Raw genomic sequence first — 20,317 nt, forward strand, 5'->3', positions numbered from 1 at the left:
GTATTTTTATTTGGATAGAATGACAGCGGTGGAAGTTGGTAACTCAGGGCCCTCATGTACTTTTGAAACTACAGTTGTTAAATGAAGAAACAAAATGCAGATGAGCCTTTAGAAAAGATTGGACCTATTCAGTCTGAACTTCTTTGATTTATCATGAGAATGTAAGAGGGGCTTTATAAGGTTTGACCAATCTAGCTCGATCCACTGCAAATGTGTACATGAGAGTATGGGATCAGAGCATCTTCTGTTGGCACTGAACGTAGTCATAAATCCGACAGTAGACACACATGCATTTTAATGAAGGTGTACCCAATCAGAAAAGTTATATTTTTCAGTTTAATGTTTTTTTCAAGTCTTAGCCCAGTCCTCTGCTCTACATTTTCTTTTCCAGTTGCTCAACAGATAGTAAAATGCTTGCAGTAAGATAGTAGTAATACTTCTGACTTGTACTTTTAATTGTGGCAGGTGAGATCCAGCTTGAAGATTAGATTTGTTTCATTGCAATTGTTTTTCTAGCTCCCAGCGCTAGGAAGCCCTCAGATTTGGATACTGAGTACAGAAAAGTGGGTTGTTGATTCTGGGAACTTCCTTTCCAGAGATTTCTTCCATCCTGAGCTGAAGCATGTCTGTGATGGATGAAGTTCAGGAGTTCCTCTGTCACGAGACAGTTGCATGAAGGCAAATGTCGGTGGTGCAGATACAACAAAGGGTGGTCAAAGGCCTTTTACTGTGATTCCATTAAACTTATATATATAATCTTTACTTTTACTGTGGTTTGGAATACTTCGCCTTACAAGGAGATGGTACTTTTTTACAAGAGAGAAGACCCTGAAGGTTTAGCTTGCCATTGTGGTTGAGATCCAGAATCTTGCTAAGTTTTGGAAACTAAGTGTGTAAGAGTTTAGTCAGTTTTCTGGAGACAACTTTGACTTTAAGGCTGCTGAACCCCATTAATCCAGATGAATTGCTGACTTCTAAATGCTGTTATTCCAGGATTCTGAGGAAACCTATGGTATCTTATTTCCTAAGGGATCTTTACTGCCTTAGTCGTAATTTTCCTTCAGATGCTTCCTATGGGATTGTAGGTATTTAACAATTCCCATGAAACCTCCTTGTGTCAGGAGCAATTGTAGCATTCACACTAATTCTGGTTGGCTGAATAGAGATACTGTACATTAACCTAACTTGTAGTTGTCTGAATAGTTTTGATCCATTTGTGGAGTAAGAAAAAACCCTAAAGTTTATTTTGAGAAATAAGTAGATTAATGTTGTAATTGCAAATGGCAAATGAATATTTTCACAGGCATTATTTGCACATAAACATTCTTGTAGATCTGACTGAATAGTGAGCTGGTTTGCCCTGCTTGCTTTTGTGTAACACATGACTTAGGCTGCTTCACTCTTTGAAGTGTGTGTTACAAAGCAACAGAGTTACTTTTCACCTTCCAGAAGAGTGATTAAACATTCCTTGCATATATCGCTGAGTGCACAATAAGGTTTTTTTTAAAAAAACCCCAAACAACCAACAAAAGGAAAAAAAAACCAAAAACCAAACCAAAAAAAACCCCTAATGGAAACAAACAAAATTTAAATGTATGAACATTGCAATGCCATTGATAGTGGCAAAATAGTTGGAAGGACTTGGAGGGAATGAGATTAGTAACAATTGAAGGAACTTTGTTTTTTAATGCAGTTCCCTTTCAGAGCCTATCATCATTCTGCCTACAGTGTGCATTTTCATGAGAAAATTATGAACAGTATGCTGAAATATACAAATCAAATACAAAATGTGCCCTTTACTGTGTCATCTATAAGTTTGTGCCTGAATGGATTTATCAAACTAATTTTGCTTAGAGAAAGAAGTGTGTTTTTATACTATTTCACACAGTATACAAGTATGCATCTGAAAAAATATATATCGGAGTATAAGGTAATTCACATCCCTTTACAATCTGGAATTGTGTCACAAGGAAATTAATTTTACTGTTGATGACTAGTATAATTTTCACTGTGATTGTGTTTGTATTTAGGCTTTTTATAGAATAATTGACTATGGTAAGCATTCTACACTTTTCTTTGCTTCATCTTCACTTCATCTAGTAGCTTTATTTTACTGCATCTCCACTTCACAATGTAAAATAATTTTTATATGTTAGCTCTAGCTTTTGAAGTGGTGCCTTTAACTAGATTAATTCCATGCATAAAATCATGTACATTTTCTAGGAGGGGATGGTTATAGTTTCTTACTCAACAAGTCAGTTCATTGAACATGCTGTTTTGTGCTATTGATGATTTATGAGCTCAGTGGTGGGCATTTTGTTTGGTTTTTGGTTTTTTGTATGCAGATGGTTATTTAGTTGGTATAAAATACTTGCTTTGTTGTTGTAGTTCTTAATTGCTTTGACTTTTTTTTTTTTTAATAGCATCTTTCAATGAGCTTTCAGTAGTCATTTGGCTCATTGATAAATTGTACTATAAAACAATGTCTCTACACAGGCAGAATTTGTTTTTACGTGGGTAGTCATGTTAACCTCGCAGGAATAATGTCATTGTCATTCCAAAGCAACATCTTGTCTCTGAGATCTTGAGATATAGCTGCCATCAGCAGTGTGGTCCTACCGCCTTGTGCTCTCTAAGTGCTGCTGGAGGCAGAAGATCACAACCAACCAGAAATTATGAGATATGAAAGACTGAATAAAATTTCATTGCTTTTACAGTATGGTATTAGGGGTTGTAGTTCACAAATTATTTACATCAGCAATAATTTTAACTGGCAGATAATACCCTGTATTTATATGTGTATACAAGGTTTTCACTGATGTATGACACTGAGATTTGGAAATACTTTCTTGTAACATGAGAATTTTGAGTGCTGTATTAAAAGATGGTATAAAGAGGAAGACTAATAGCACTACTAAAAAACTGTCAGAGTTTAGAAAAATATGTATTTTTTTATCTGTTATTTGTTGACTTGTTTTACTACTGTTTTTCACATCACTATAATGCTTCCTTCTTTTGCGGCGGTGGGTCAGATGTCATTATTAAATGGTGCAGCACAGATGGCAGATACCAGAAATAAAGTAGTGTAAATACAAAATGATGCTGATGTTTGCATCTGTGAGAAACCCATCATTTATCAGGCCAGATATTGCTCACAAACTTGCTTATTCTAACACATTATGCTTCTAGGAGTTGACTTTGTAGTGCTAAATCAATCTATTTTAGCTACAACTTGCCTCATGTTTAAGAAAGTAGCTTTGGGCTATAACTACATAATACAGCAGCCTTCACAGAATTCCTTTACTGGCGTGTGCTGCCATGGCAGTGATGGTGGCAGAAGCTGTCCCCATGCTGAGTTGGGGCTTTGCTTGGAGGAGGCAGGAAGCTGCAGTTGAGGCAGGAACCTGTTTGGCCAGTGCTGCCGCTAGAGCTCCCTCCCACCACCTCCCTCTGCTTTCAGGAAGGCTGCAGCCTATGTTCTCTGCTCTGCCAAGAGGGTTGTAAAGTGCAGTGTTTTCTTCACAGTTTGGCAAATTTAAGCATTTCCTGGTGCTGGATTTTTTTTGAAATTTGTTGACATTCTCAAACGAACTTTCTGCAGTAGACTGATCAAGAGTAGTGAAAGCAGTTACAGTAAAATCTCTCAGCACTACAGATAGGAAAATGTTTGGTAGCCCCTTTCAGCTTATTGATTCTTGATGTGGACCAGTCCAGAAAAATTGGGCCATCTGCTTGGATCGTCACTTGGTTTGAGTTTAGATGCATAATCTTCCATGATCAAAATTGCGCTGTCACTGTTTGAGACTCGTGAGTAAAATGATGTCCATGTCTTGAGTGTCATGAGGTCAGTCTTTCAGCCTGCATGTACTGAGTGTTGGCCTTTCCTGTATCCTGGCAAAATAAAGTGCAGTCTTCCTGTTACATGAAGTCTTTTTTGCTCAGTAATCCCCCTGTCCCATGGGAGAGGTAAATCTTGGGCCTCCTCTGTATCCTAAAAAAAAATAGGGAAAACTAATTAAAAAAAAAAAAAAAATCTGCCTAGTTTGGTGATACAACTTTGGAAGAGAAGCAGAAATCCCATGCTGGGTTTCATGGTTAACCACTAGCAAATTGGTTGTTACAGCTACAATTCTGAGCATTTTTTTCCCTAAGATTCTGACATAACTGGGTGAAGCTTAATAGGTCTTAACAACTGGAAGAGGCTTTAGTCACCTTAGGGCTTGGTCTGCTTTGGTTTTATTAAGGTTATGACTTTTGGCTGTTGTAGACAAAAAGAAATTCAAGTGACTTCCAGTCACAGTTGCAAGTATGTTCTTGGAGAGTTGTTACATTTTCTGTGTCGTGTAGCAGGTAGCCCAGTCAGATGAAATAATGACTGCAAAATGCCAGAAGACATGCTTTTAGTATTACTAATACCATTCATCTTGAATCTTCATTATCTTTCCTAGACTGAGTTTGAGTAGACTATAATCGTGACTCAGAGGCTTTGAATGCAAGTCAAGGTTCTGGTAATATAGGTTAAGGTTTTGCTGAATTTAATTTTTGTTGTTGACTTAAATTGTATGGAAACATTAAAAAAAAGGACAATTTTAAACTGTTCCTTTCTTAGATAAGATAGAAAAAGGTGTTTAATAAAGTAGAGGTGGAATAAGTGAGATACCCATACAGCATATTCCTGGGCAATAAGATTTGAGAAATTCTGTATTTAGTCTGCCTGGAACAGATCCACAGGATTTTTTATTGATTTTTTTCTTGAGTCTTGTTATCTTTGGTGTTCTAAGTATGTTATGACTGTAAGTTATCAGACTTAGTGAATTTAACGCTTAGCCTTTATTATGGTTTTCTATAAAGGTTTCTCTACAAGTCATTTTGCAATTAACTTTTCATGTAAAAGCAAGTGACACAATAGATGTGACCTACTTTGCAATGTTTCAAAAGAAAATCGTCTTTCTAATAGGCAGTGCTCAATAAATATTATTTGCTACTGTTTTTAATTGAATTTGAAAATCAAGTAGTACTCAATTGTATGAGATACGGGGTTGTTTTTTTTCTCTTTAAAGTAATCTATTGCTTGTTAGGGATTTTCTAATTATGGGGGTTTTTTACTCCAAATTAGCATTGTAAATAAAAGATTTTATGCTGAGGTCTGTACCATCTTCTCCTTATTGCATCACATGCCATCACAGCAATTTTTTAGCTCCCTTAGCAGCTGTGCTTGTGGGATATTCTTTTTTCGCTTAACTGTTTTGCTTACCTGTCCCAAAGGTGGTAGTACTTTTTGGAATGATGTTCCTAGCGCAGTGTCTGGTGTGTTGACTTTTTTTTTGAACTTGTGTGCCTATATCATTGTCTCAGAAGGTGTCTTATAACTTTCTGCCTCTCATTTTTTCCCATAGAATTGCAATTTTTCACATCTTGCAACATGTTCTAGGATTTTACAACTTGTCAAACCTGAATTTTTTTTAACCTCACCATTTTACTTTGTCTTTCCTTTCTTAAAAACTACAGTGTTAGCTTGTTTTACCAGATTTTAATGAGCATCAGTTTGTTAGGTTGGGGGGGTGGGTAGAAGTGTGCTTTTGAAATTTTGTCTCCCAGGTGTCCCCAGTTCAGCATGCTTTAGTTTGTGTTGCAGAGCAATATTAGTGTGAGTGAATTTTATTCCTTCTGAGTGAAAACAGGTTCGAAGAGATGCTCTGCACTAGACATGTACCACTCAGTAATGGGCATCCAGTCCATGGTATCAAGTGTTTTAATTAGGAAAGCATGCAGGAGCTGGTGGGCTCCCAATTTTTTTTTTTTTACAAATGTACTTTTCTCTGGCTGCATCACTTGCTGATGCAGATATGGCCTGTGAACCTGGTTATGTGAATGCTGAAGCCACTGGGTGTTACCCAAAGTGGGTTTTTGTTCACAGTGAGTTCTTCGCTAAGAAAGATGATCTTGTCTTGCTGTTTCAAATCTCTGTACACTAATGTGGATGTTTGTTCCTCTAGTTGCTAACTAACAAATACCTGCACTTTTTTCTTAATATATATGGGTAAAATGTATGCTGGGTTAGGTTTGGATATATTTTCTGATGGTCTACAGTAATTGCCTGCTGGAATTTCTTTTTTTCCTGTGTTCTGTATATATTAAAAAAAAATCACAAATACTTTGTGACTTACAGATGTGAATGCTACTTTTGATACTTAGTGACTTACCTTGCATGTATTCTTTCTCATTTCTACTGTCTGGATTTGGCCCCAGTATAGACAACTAGCAGATTCAGTTTATAAGGTTTGTACGAATTTTACACCTGCCTAGATGATACCAACAACGCATATTTGCAGTTTATCACAGTAAGGTTATTTTGATTTGAATTCTTTACTCTCATGCTGAAAACTCTTGAAATTGCCTTACATCTAAGAATCCAGACATTCCTTTCTTTGAAGCCGTGCTAAAATTCAGTCCAAGTCCAGGCTAATTCACCAAACAAGCAGCTATTTGCCTATTCGTTACTAAGTAGGAGTATCATGTTCTGTTGTGGATGGAGGGATTGGGTCAGCTAATAACTCTTCTTGCTCCGGGGGGATAATCAGCTATACCCAGTGTTGGTGAACAGCTAATCAACAAAAAGTGTACAGGGATGGATGTTCCAACATGTATCTTCCTTTAAGATTGCAAAGGAGTTTTTTTCCAAGCGTTTAGATTATATGTCCTGTTCCTCAAAATTATTAATACTTTGCATTTCTTCAGAAACATGGGGAACAGTTTATTCTTTTCCTCTTAGAGCAGTGGAAAACTGGTGTCATATGCCTTCTTTCTGGGGTATGCAAACCTAAATCTCCATCTTTCTTCATAGAGGGTGATGGTGGGGTTTTTTTGTTTGGGTTTTTTTCAGGGGTGGTTTTTGGGTGGTGTTTTCTTGTGGGGTTGTTAGTTTTTGCTGTTTTGTTTGTTTGGTTTTTTGTTTGGTGGTGGGTTTTTTGGGGGGGGTGAGTGTGTTGATTTTTTTTTTTTTTTTTTTTTTAGTTCTCACTCTTCCCAAGAATCTCTGTATTTTGTCACATTTCTGGTGTGTTGTCTGAAAGTTGATAAAGAAGGATTTAATGGAAATACTTAGTAATGTGTGATTTCTCTAAAGTGGGCATGCTAGAGCAGGAAATATTGCTTCTGGCACTTGTAGGTCCTGTTCATATCTGAGTACAAGCATGAAGCCAGCTCTTAGGGCAGTATACTATAATTTTACCATTGGAATCTTAACTGAAGTTCATACCTGTTCATATATACCTGCTGCTACCTCTCCACTCAGATTGTAAATTATAAATACAAAACTCATTTGTTGAGCAGGAAAGGATCTGGTTGTATGAGGCATGTTTTGCAGAGGAAAAAGACCTCTTTAAGTAAATGAGTTATTTCTTTTTTCTGTAACAATGGGTCTTCTCGCTGCAAGGGTAAAAAACCTGAAAGCTTTTATATCTTTTATGCTCTTTGCAAGTAAAATCTGTGTTTATACTGGTAAAGTCATAAATTTTCATTGATATGTAATATATTGCTACAGGTGTTAATGTGTAGATATTTTCGGGGAGTTTCTAAAATTTTTCATGACTTTGAACGAGTTTTCAGTTATTTTGGTTTTCTTGGTGTAACATAGTGTTGTAAACTTCCAGAGCAAGATAGCACAATATCTCTATGTCTTTAACAACTTCTTGTTCTTCTTATATTTTAGATGCTGGCATCACCATCAACATCAGGTCAGCTGTCTCAGTTTGGGGCAAGTTTATACGGGCAACAAAGTAAGAATTCTTTTGATTAATAATATGTTTATTTTATGGTAAATAGATTACAGTTTGACACTCTGGAACATGCAGATGGCTTTGTTTTCCAATTGTTGTAAAAATGACAGCATGTCTCCTTACATACAATTATTTTAGGATGCATTTTTGCTTTGCTTAGTATGCATTTTTGCAGTGTTTAGAGTGCAAAATGTCATATTGTCACTTTATAATTGCTAAGTATCCAGATACAATCATACTATAAAAATTTCCTGTGATTTAACAGGCTAGCTGAAGGAAGACCCAAAGAAAGAAAGATGAGCCAAAATGAGCCTATGTAAGGAATAGAAGGATATTATACCTCAAATATAACTGATACTTCATGCTCTACAGGAGCACAGTAAATCTTATGTACATGCTTGGCAACTTGCATTTGGCAAAGAGCTATGCCATGATGATTATTGCTTTCTGCATCGCTCTTATTTTCTTTCCAGTACCTTAATGATTTCATGTGTCTGCCAGTCATGTAGACTGCAATAGAAGAGCTATAGAGCAACAGTCACAAGTGTGATACTAACTTAAGGACCGCCTAACTTAGAGCCAGCATTGAGACCCGAACCTCCTGGTAACTGAGAGGTGCACTCAGGCAGTGACTGAGAATATCTGGGTTAGCTACAGTTCCACGACTAAAACTGGTTGTGAATATCATCTCTCCTGTTTCACTGTATGCTTTTAAGTGTTTTCTGCTGTCTTGCTAAGTGGATCTGACTCAGATTGCAAGAAAAAGTGTGTTCAGAGTACTTTAGTCTGGATTTTTTTATCTGGACAAACTAAAAGCTTTGTTTGCTAGATGCATGGCCTTCTCAACTTCTTCTGGCTTTCTTCAAAAGGTTTAAAAAAAATACAGTGGAGGGTGGAGTGTTTGTTTTTTTGTTTGTTGTTTGGTTTGGTTTGGGTTTTTTGCGGGGGGGGGGGTTTGTTTTGTGGCAGTATTTTTTTGGATTTTTTTCTTTTTTCTGTCTCTGTGGCTGTTGATGAGTGACCCTGTAATGTAAACTGAGATTTATATGAGCAGCTTCTAGCCAGTCTGAGAGTCATGTTTGGCTCTAGTCTTTTAGGTGCTGATTCTGGCACTATTGAACCTTTCAGACTTTACTGTATACAGATACTGAAATAGTTTATTCATTCTGTTTCTCTCAGTTACTTGTTGTTTATTTTTTAAGATAATCTTTTTTTATCAACTTGGTTTTTCATTCAGTTGGTTGCTCTGCCTGGTATGTAATCTCTGTAACAGAGAAAAAACCTTGAAAGTAAATATTATCAGGTGTCAGTTTCTACCAGATCTTGAGAAAAAGGGGTAAGAGACTTTTTTGTTGAAGTCATGGTTATGATTAAAATATTCTTTAGGAAAAACAAAGTTAATACTGCCTGTGCGCTTTTAATGATTGGTAGCTGTCAGTCATTAAGCAAGATGTCATGTTACAGCATTAATGTAACTTGAACTTGACCAGTAGGAAGGAAATTGGCCATTTCATTGGTCTGCCTCCAACATAGCCCATGTTGATCTCATCTCAATTAGAAAAGTGGAAAATTAAGTGTAAGAAAAAAGGGTTTGGGATTTTTTTTTCTACTTTCAGTGAATATTTCAGCTGCCCCTATTTGCCAGGAATATGGTTCTACTTCACTGTAACAGCCTTCATCAATAAAAAATCTAGTTCGAAGAAAGCCAATAAGAGGAAATAACCATCTGTCTAAAACTGGCTTTGCTAAAACAAATGCTTGCACAAAATTAAGTTGAATATCCTAATTGTGTTTTTTGGTGTGCTGTATCTAGTTTGAAAGTGTATGTATTTTTCTTTACCGTTTTATTTTTTAAACACCATGTAATTGTTAATCAACATGAAATACTATTTATAATACATATTTATGCTCATTGAAGTTATTCTGATGCAGCAAATTGCCAAAATATTTACAGTGAACACTTCGATGTAATCAACTTTTAAATGAAATGTTAGGATGCTTGTTATAGCAAGTCACACTGCCTCTTAATCTGACTGTATAGAGATAAATCTGAGTGTTACACCCTTGAGTTTTATTGCAAACTCGCTGGATTTCCAAATTGTAGGGTAGGACACAGATTGCAGTTTGTATAGGCTAAAAGCTGAATGACTGGGAGATTCCTTCAGACCTTGTCCATGATAATAATTTGAGCATATGCTGTGTCCGTTCTTCACATTCTTAGTATTTAACCATTGGAATATTCAGCTCTTATGCTGGACTGTTCTTCCATGGAAGAATGCTGATCCATCAGAATTTTCTTTTGTTTGGTCTGCAAGATAAGGTTTTGAGTTCTGTCAGTCTGCCTCAGCGGCCTCATGCCAAAGCAATTGAACAGTCACAGACATCATTTTTTATAATGCTAAGTTTGTTATTGTTGCCATGCTGCACTAAATGACTTTTTCTTGTCTTTGAACATAATTCTGAAACTTCTCAAACACAGAAATGTGATTTGAGAACGATAAAAACAAAATTTTTGGACGTTTTGGAACCGGACAGTAGCTGGTTGTTTTCTGCTGTTCTCAGTTAAAGTAATTTAATTTTTTACCTCACTAAAGTTCTTGCTTTATTCTATCACACACAATTGTTTGTATAGAAAATACTTTTGGTCATGTTGTTAAAACCATTCTGTATGTTTTTGTAAATGCTAATAGAGGGCTGTTAAAATTCTGCTTGCTTTTTTTTCTGATACGGTCAAATTTGATCACACACACTGAAGTACTGTTGCCATAAAGAAGCACTTGAACTCTAAAGAGAGAATTGGCCTCAAATGTTGCTTTCATTGTCCTAAAACCGGTGTCATTGTTAATTAAAGATCCATCACTTTCTTTTTTTATCAGAGATTTGCTTAATTTTTAGCAAGGCAAATCAGTGTTTTAAATACTGGTCAAATACATACTTATTTATTCAGAAGTAATTAGCATATTTCTTGAGTTCAGCTACTGATTTTCCTAAAATGCTTTTGTGATAATTTGTAGATTTTCATGTCCTTATCAAAAAACTCAAAATTCAACCTTTCATCTACAGTATACGTCTCAAAGGAAACAAAATTTTGTGACTTCAGAGAAATTCCTTAAAGATCCTTTCCAAAGTTAAATAGAAACAGGGCTAAATTTGATAATTGAGTTTCTACTATTCAAACAAGGACTTAGTTTTTACACTGCACTTTCTTTCAGTCTTTACACTTTTTTGTACCTTGTCAGCATAAATTGTTTCCATCTATACCTGATGGAGAAGACCTTGTTCCTGATTGCTCTGTATCTCCACCCCTCTGAATTTTTTTTCAATAGGTGCACTAGGCCTTCCAATGAGGGGAATGAGCAACAATACCCCTCAGTTAAATCGCAGCTTATCACAAGGCACTCAGTTACCGAGCCACGTAACGCCAACAACAGGGGTACCAACAATGTCACTTCACACGCCTCCATCTCCGAGCAGGTATTTATCGATAGCCGGTATTTCTGCAATTGTGTCTTTCTGCAGAGCTCTTGTTAAATGTTCTGCATATTTTACAGTCTGATAAATTAAAAAAGAAGAAAAGTAGTTTCTATGGATCACTGCCTGTGTTAGGGAAATAATACCATAAAAAAGTAAGGATTTACTGTAAGACAGTATTTTATGTAAAGGACAAATTGCTGGCAAATTGTGCTTCAGAATGTAAGAGGTCATTTGATTGTGCAGTAAAATTTTTGCTATGATGTTGTACAGTGCATAAGAATATAAAGATAGTAAGTCTGAAGTGAAGAAAAGAGTTATAACACCTTTTCATATGTATAATCCTTAAGTATTTATCTAAACCTGATGAAGGACTTGATTAGCATGTAATGGGTCCTTTGGTATTTCTGAAGAAATCCAGAACTGCATTAATTATAGAGAATAATCCAAACACACTGTTTGGCCACAAAGCACAAATTAAGTTGCAACAACTTGGAGTCCATCCTGCATTAGTAATCTAAATGAGTAGCCAAATACTGTTGTACCAATTAATCTCTGTGGATGGTTTTTCTCTTGCAGGGGGATATTGCCTATGAATCCTAGGAATATGATGAACCACTCCCAGGTTGGTCAGGGCATTGGAATTCCCAGCAGGACAAACAGCATGAGCAGTTCAGGGTTAGGCAGCCCCAACAGAAGCTCTCCAAGCATAATATGTATGCCAAAGCAGCAACCCTCTCGACAACCTTTTACTGTGAACAGGTAAGGCTCTTTAATTGGATCATCCCTGTACAGCAATAGACACGCTGCTCTGGAAGTGTCACTTATATCCATTGGAAAAAATCTTGAAACCTGTGTCGTGTATTCATGCCTGGGCAGTAAACTTCAAAGCTCCTTGTAATATTCTTTTAAGGTCTTTGTGGCCTTTAAGCTAAGTTCTCTTTCTGACTACTGAATTTCTGCTGCTTCCACTTTGAAGTTTGTGATGTTTCTCATGTATTCCCAAGTTTATTTTTGAAACATGCCCTGAATTTTCAGCATATGCATCTGTTTTAAAATTGTTCATCTAGGACTGTGGGGAGAAGTAAGGCAAAATTTAAAAACACGATGGTAATTCTGGATGACTAGTAAACTGATTCAGACGCAGTAAGGATCTGGTATTTTACTTCCCTAAATTCTGGAATGATACAGAGAACAGTGGCTTGCCATTTTTTTTCGGATTTAGTGCTCATCTGGATGCCAAAAGTTTCTCAGTTGCTTCTTCTCCTTTTCTGACTTGGGGAAGGGTACTAACATTAGGCTTTAACTGTGTGATAGTGCTGTGTTTATGCTTCATTCATATTGATAAACTTGTAGTAAGCACTGTCTTAGTTCTAATTATTTAATGTGTGTAATCACAGCTTAGCATGGCTGACTGCTTTTGAAGCTCAGTTCCATTACCTCATGATCTCTGTGTGCCCAGTTAAGTCCTTTTTCTTCCTTCAGGCCCTTCCTTAGGGGAGTGACTCTTAGACAAGGCACAAACAAGCTCACGGTGGTCAGGTGCCACCTCTAACCCAATCTAGTATTTTACAAAATAGATAAAGGAAAGTGAAGACTGACATCACAGTTAGCTGAATCTTAATCAGATTGTTTAGTTTTGTAGTTTCACACTGATGTAGGCGTGCAGATACTGTTTTCAAGCACAGAAAGTAATGATCCACTAATAGCAGTTTGTGGTCCTGGAGCATGAGAAGTCTTTGTATCTTGCCTCTGATTATGTAGAATTTGCCTTTTCTATCCTGTCTAGTGGCAAGTAGAGCTGATAATTAAAAAAAATTAAATTATTTTAACATTTTAAAGTATTTTTGAAAATAAAATAAATATTTCTAAGTCTTTTTGAAATTGGATATCACAAACAGATGAAACAGTAATATACTTAAAAACTGTGTAGAGGACAGTGATATTGGATATTGATACATGTATACAAAGTACTTGTTTAAATATCATTCACATGTAGGGTAGGTGATGAAATCCCTGTGTATAGGAACATTTGATTTAAAATGTTCATCTTTTACTGTTTGCATTTCTCACTTTCAGTAAGCTACAAGTTTTACAAATTGAGAAGGAAGTATCTCTGAAACCAGGACTGGCTCTTATTCCACAGTTTATTGACCTATGGAAGTATAGTATAGTACATATCCAATGGCTAATTGAGGTGTTTTACAAAATTTTGAAATTACTCTTGGGGAAAAGAATTTATGGCTTTTACTTGTCAGGTGCATGAATTATGTGACTTTCAGGAAGCGTTTTCTGAATAGTTGCTTAGTTGGAGCAATGAAAGTTTTTTAGGTTTAGGTTTTTGAACATGAGGCATTTGAAGCTATTTCAAATTAGAGTCAAATGTTTCAGATTTGTAACTGTAAAAAGTTTGCATAGGTAAAATTTCCACTAGGAAACTGTTTCATATTTCTGTTTATGGAAACTTCCAAAATAGCAGCTTCTATCCTGTTAGAGGGGAAAAGTGGATGTTGTGATTTCCCACAGGCAAGACATTCAGAATTTCACTCAGCTGGGGGCCTACCTTTGGGCCTCTCAAAATCTCCGGCTCCTACGGGGTGAAACTGATTGTTTGTGAAGGTGTCTGTGCAACCAAAGTAGTCCTATGTGATATTTAGATGTTTTCAAACATTTTTGCTTGACTATATAAAAATTTAGCTCGTGTCCTTGTGTGAGAGAGACCATCCCTCTGCTCACAGTAGCGCCATTTATACATGGTCATGATTGCGCACCGTAGCTGTTCAGCTTATAAATGAGTCATGAAAAACTTGGCCATTTTCATGGTCCAGCTTCCCACCTGCCAGTAGACGGATTACATCTGACTTTTAACTGCATTTAATGCTGCTCCATTTTTGTATATGAAATTATTGAGTAATGATCGTGTTAGTCATAACTTGTTTGTTGAGAGATGTCTCAATACACAATGGCTATTAAAAAACTAAGCTATTTTGAAGTCATTCCAGTTGACCTGATTGAGCAGTGTCTGTTGCTGCTGCTCAGTGTTTTCAGAAAATAATTAAAAACCAAGTTTAGGCTAATATGGATTACTTAGGCTTGAGATAATTTCAATTTTTTTCCCCCTTAATATCTTCCACTGAAATACAATATCCTTTTGTCTGATTTCCTGGATTTTTTTCACAGTATGTCTGGATTTGGGATGAACAGGAATCAGGCATTTGGAATGAATAACTCCTTATCAAGTAACATTTTTAATGGAACAGGTGAGTTTACTCTCTTTAATACTAACCTTAAACTACAGTAAAGTTGTGGGGTTTTTTTTAATAAGTCTAATTAAAAATACTTTGTTCTGTTGGAGTGCAATGTTCTAATAATTTTCAGATATTTCAAAGAAATGCTGCTCCAAGAGCAGTGCTAGATAACTGCTATATAGCAGTGGATTTTAATACTTTCGAAGACAAAGTGAAAGTAGTTCTGTAGTATATTTGCTGGGCATCATATGCCTATAGATTATACTTATTCAGTTAGAAAAGAAAAACAGCTCTTGAACTTGAAAAGAGTATTGGAGAAGAAAAGGTTTATCCATATTCCTTGAAAGCATTAGGTATGTTAAAGCAGTGGGAAAGCATTTTTTTTAAATCTCAAACTCCTTTTGAACAGCAGGTTTATCATGTGATCTTTTCAGTCAGTTGTTTAAGTTGTGATTTTTCTCTGGGAATTAGTTCTTCACCTGAATATTATAAAGAGAGGGGAAAATACCTTCATCCATAAATGGTTTAGGTTGATGTGTGCTGATGTTTCTGTATGTGGCTGCGTATATGAAACAATCTGAGGTGCTGGTGATGTCACAAGAGTGGAAGGGTTTGGACATTCCCTACAACATTGTCACATTTTTATAGAGCTGCAGCTCTGGCCTCACCTATCTAGCATTTCCTGCTGCAAATCAAAAAGTGTTCCCATGTAACTTGCACTGCATTGGCTTTTCAGCTGCTTCAGCTTTCTCTTACCTTAGCTAAGGACAATAGAGCTCTTTGATGCTGCTGTTAATATGGGTTATTCTCTCAAATTTCTTCTTGATAATTCTTCAAATTTAAAACAAATTTACCTATTCTAGTGCCATAATTTTGATGGTTTGCCTGTATTTTATGTGTACAGTCTTTAATTCAAGAGAATTAAACCTTACTAAATGCTATTGACTAGCTGTCATTTGAAAGCAAACTTCAAACATACTGATGCTTTTTAGGGTAGTCTCGTAACACAAAGGCTGTAGTTATTTGTAATAATTACAGAATAAGAAAAAATACCACCTTGAAAGAAGACATGTCCTATATTTATCTTGCTCACAATGAAGACTTTGAAAAAAATAAATAAGGGAGTTAAAAATACCTCGGTTTTTTTGTAGATGGAAGTGAAAATGTGACAGGACTGGACCTCTCAGATTTTCCAGCACTAGCAGACAGAAACAGAAGGGAAGGAAGTGGCAATCCAACTCCATTAATAAACCCTTTAGCTGGAAGGGCACCCTATGGTAAGACCATCCTTTTGAAAGTTCTTTGAATGAAGTTAAATTTGCTTGATTCACCTTTTGCTGTTCATAAGTCAATAGACCATCTTTGCAAAAATGCTAGACATGTGACCTGCTAAGACTCATTTTTAAAAATGAATAATTGATACCTGTGATTGGAGACTCCCTTTCAGAAGTATCAGAATTCTTCTGTTTTAGTTTTACTGTCAGTAGGGATTGTTGGGACTTTTGGTCTGTATGGTATGATTGCTCTGAGCCAGTCCACTCTAGAAATTTCTTAGGTAATAGGTTTTATTCAAATCGCATGTATACAAGAGCTGTTGATGTCTGAGTAGCAAATTGCAGGACTAGAATTTTATCAGTAGAGGTGTTACTGTGTAAAAAGTCATAACCTGTAAACATACTGTAAATTTTTGCTGTTTATTGATAATATTTGCTCTTGTACTGTTCAGTGTCACCCTTATGATGAGCATCAGATTTCAAAAAATAACCTCTAAGCATTAATTGCTATCACTCAGATTCCAAGTATGTGTCATATAATTCTTGCTGTACAGGTTAAAAAATAATAAAAGGAAAAACCTTTAGGTGGAAACAAATCTTATTATTTGGGTCTTGAAAAAATTCAGGTAAGCTTAGGGTGAAGCACAAAACTTTGTTACTGCTTTAGTAGATTTTGATACGCATGTTGCATCAGCTACTGTGAAAAGTTGCTTTAATAACTGTAAGTTATTTTTGTGACACTTGTCAAATTTTGAACCAAAAATAACCTAGTGTTTTCTAACTATAAAATGCTAGTGTTTTTCAGAGATAGCTCCACCTTTAATTGGACAAAATAGATACCACATTATCAAGAGCAAGTAGCCTCATGGATTTGGCATAACCAGGGCCCTCCATGTAAGATAGCTGTGAGAAAGAGTTAAACTTGTTAAACTGAATTGTTAAACACAGGAAAAAAAGTGACTTCCCCAGATAAAGACACTCAAAACTCACACCAAGTATGAGTGGAGGCTTAATACAGCTAGAGGCTTATGTAAGATTTTTGTCCAACATAGAATGGCTTGCGTTGGAAGGAACCTTAAAGACCATCTAGTTCCAGCACAGAGCTTGAATTCGGTATTAAATGGCACAGCAGTATAAAAATATCTGTAATTGCTCTTGTGCTTACACCATTTCCCCATTTTGTGCCAGCATAGCTGTTTGCATGACTGCATGATAAACCACAAAATAAAGTTCTCTGAAGAGCTACCCTGAGCATCTGCTTAGTGCAGCAGATGTGTATGGAGGTAGAAACAATCAAAAAATGAAAATGTGAAATACATTGGCTGTTGTTTTCCAGCACAAAATGTGAAGTACACTTTTGATTGTGGACAATAAAGAGAAGGTTTGAAACAGAGCAGAGATCTACTTTCCTCATTCTTAGTTATTCTGGAAAATTACACTTCAAATAACTTTTAGATGGAATAAGAGTATACATTAAAGTTAATTCATTATCAATTTTATTCATCCAGTGGAAGAAATTATAATAATTCTGGATGAGAAGGCTGAACAGCAGAAACAAGATAAACTCAGTGTTGGCTTTTTTTCTTAAATAAAGAAACTTTGATCGCTAATTCCAGAACACTGAAGAAAGTCACATGTTGTCATCTACTGAACCATTTTAGTCCTATCCATCTACTAAGAATCTTCAAAACATAGGACTTAGACTTCCTTCTGTCTTCTGTTCCTCTAGTGCAGTGTTCTTTGCAACCAAATCACTGTATTATGTCTCATCAAAGTCTAGTTACCCTTGGGTGTGTGCTGTGGTGGCTTGTTTGGTTTGGTTTTAACTGGTATTAAAAAAGAAGTTCCAGTTCAGTTGTCAGAATCCATGTTCCAGTGTGACTGGGCTGCTTTTTTTTACATAAGGCTCAGAGCACTGAGAGTTGCAGGCTAAATGTTTTCAGTTTTCATACTGAAAGTAGGAGTCATTTTTATGTCACAGGCAAGTATTTCATTGTTGACACGTTCTGCTGCAAGTTAGTTGGTTGTCCTTTGAGAATATGTGCTTCTGAAAAGATTATGCAAAAAAATTCTTCATGCACTTAGGGGACAGAGAAAAAATGTACTTTTAAAAGCAGTACATCTTTCATCAGTGGTTTTACCTAAATACAGCTTTAACAATGCCTGTAAAAATTATTTGATTACTTAGATGTGCGAAACAGGTGCAGTGGATGTGTCTGTGAATATAACCTGGAGTGTTATGAGTCTCAGCTCACACTTAAATAAGAGGCTTTAGTCTAATATGCGTGGATGTTTTGAATGAATATGCTTTGTTTTGCTTTATCTGTTTCTTAAGTCATTGCTACACAGCTTGCATGTAATGAAAATGAACAGTAAGCAAGATCAGCAGAAGAAAATATTTTTACGTAACAGTCATTTAATGTTTTTCTTGGTTTCATTTTGATGATAGTTGGAATGGTAACAAAACCAGCAAGTGAGCAGTCCCAGGACTTTTCAATACACAATGAAGATTTTCCAGCATTACCAGGCTCCAGCTACAAAGATCCAACATCGAGTAATGATGACAATAAATCTGTAAGCGAACCTTAAATCTTCTCTTCTTTTCCTTGTTCATAGTTCTTTTGATGATTATATTTTAAAGTGGTCAGTATTCCTATTTGTCAAAAGAGATTTTCAAATTTGACCCCCTAAACTAGTAAGAGATTTTCTATAAGCAGCATTTGAAGTGTAACTAGGTAAATGGAATTTCTCAGCAAGGTTTTTGGTCCAGTTACCCTTCTTGGACGCATCAAAACTTACTTCTGAGAATTGATAATATTTTTTAAGTTTGCAATTTGTAGTGTTTTTTTCTATCACTTGTTGCTCTTTTTTTTTTTTTTTTTTTTTTTTTTTTTTTTTTTTTTTTTTTTTTTTTTTGTTCTGGTGCTTCTTATCTCTAGTAGTAACCTACATGTTATAAGATTTTTCTTCAAAGTTGTCCAGTCCTTTAAAAATTAGGTGGTACAATATCACTTTAAGGTAAAATGCTTAATGGGGATGTGGACTCAGAGGGAACAAGCTCTTTAATAGTGAGCATTGATGACTATATTGTATACTAGTGAGGTACTTAATATTTTAAATATTGGTATCATTATTGTTCACTAGATATATAGCTTAGAGCATAAGATTATGAGTTTTTCCTCTGAAAGATTTGTAATAAAATATGCTATTTTATGCAAACGAAAGGTGAATAAAATATGGATGGCAGAGGACACTTTCCTCTGAGAAGATGTTCTGGTTTCTGATTACTTCTAATTGCAAAAAATGCGTTAATGACAGTGTCATAAATACTGGTGAATAAGTAGTAGACATGACTACAAACTCATGTAAGAACTGAAAAATGAAGTGTTCAAAAAAAAGATCATGAGGAAGTCTGGCTCCCAAGTGTTGTGGGCAGTTTTATCATGAGGAAAATATTCTGATACAGTTAGTCCTGTGTACCGTAAGGAGAGAGAGAGAAAATGTGATTAAATGTTTAACCGTAGACTTGTTATAAAGAGTATTAAAGAGTAAGAAATTATACATATAGCAAATACATTTTGTCAGTATGTAGGTTCCTGGAGAAATAGTCATTTTTTTTGCCAGACATAGTGTGGCATAGTGTTTACATGTCTTTCCTGCTAGCTGCAAATGTGCCAAATATATGTTGCTTGCCCCTGAAATTGGCTTGAGTATTATCTGTTACTGTGTCATGGAGTGTTATGCAGAAGCAAGATTATGGGGAAAATCCATGATGGGGTAAGTTCAAAAGGGCTTCTAGTCACAGGCACTTGGGATTCCACTGTGTATTCCAAGTTGAGTGTAAAATAATTTATTCTTTTAGACTAGAAACTTTTAGCCTATTAATAATTCTCTATGACAGGTATACTCTGAAAAACGGCAAATAGTACGTAAGGTTTTTCAACAGAACTCAGGGGCTTCAGCTTGATGCCATGTATTGGAGTGACTTGATGTACTGGCTTAGAGTGCTTGACTGAAAAGATAGAGACTGAAAAGTCAATAAGTATTTCTGTTTTGGTTCATTTTCATCATACCAACTCTGCAAATTATTTTAATAGAATTTGAGTACATCAGGCAAAACATCGTCCAGCACAGATGGGCCCAAGTTTCCTGGAGATAAAAGTTCAACTACGCAAAACAACAACCAGCAGAAAAAAGGGATCCAGGTGTTACCTGATGGTATGTGTCATTCCACTTTTTCTGCTTTAAGAATTTTGACAGGCATTTAGATCACCTTGTTGATTCCTCCACTTCTTAAAAGGAGAAAATTAATTTCTTCTTCTTGCCCAGGTCGGGTTACCAACATTCCTCAAGGGATGGTGACGGACCAGTTTGGAATGATTGGCTTGTTAACATTCATCAGGGCAGCAGAGACAGATCCAGGAATGGTACATCTTGCATTAGGAAGTGATTTAACAACACTAGGTCTCAATCTCAACTCTCCTGAGTAAGTTTCTGGGTTTTAATCCTATCTACACTTTTGGTTTTATTATGCTGTCATTCATAG

At 35.9% G+C, this 20,317-nt stretch overlaps 1 protein-coding gene across 4 annotated transcripts in view; it reads left to right on the forward strand.

Annotated features, from left to right (window-relative positions):
- The window catches only part of CNOT2 (CCR4-NOT transcription complex subunit 2), an 84,608-nt gene that overhangs the window by 52,769 nt on the left and 11,522 nt on the right, over positions 1-20,317 (forward strand). For all 4 annotated transcript variants that reach the window (XM_058420315.1, XM_040062576.1, XM_058420316.1 and 1 more), the window contains 8 exons: positions 7,712-7,778; positions 11,105-11,252; positions 11,829-12,011; positions 14,430-14,509; positions 15,649-15,774; positions 18,221-18,345; positions 19,869-19,989; positions 20,101-20,257. In XM_058420315.1, coding sequence (XP_058276298.1) covers positions 7,712-7,778; positions 11,105-11,252; positions 11,829-12,011; positions 14,430-14,509; positions 15,649-15,774; positions 18,221-18,345; positions 19,869-19,989; positions 20,101-20,257 — 1,007 coding nt within the window. The remainder of the gene's footprint in view (positions 1-7,711; positions 7,779-11,104; positions 11,253-11,828; positions 12,012-14,429; positions 14,510-15,648; positions 15,775-18,220; positions 18,346-19,868; positions 19,990-20,100; positions 20,258-20,317) is intronic.

This window comes from Hirundo rustica, chromosome 4, assembly GCF_015227805.2.
Source record: "Hirundo rustica isolate bHirRus1 chromosome 4, bHirRus1.pri.v3, whole genome shotgun sequence".
Classification (NCBI taxonomy): Eukaryota; Metazoa; Chordata; class Aves; order Passeriformes; family Hirundinidae; genus Hirundo; species Hirundo rustica.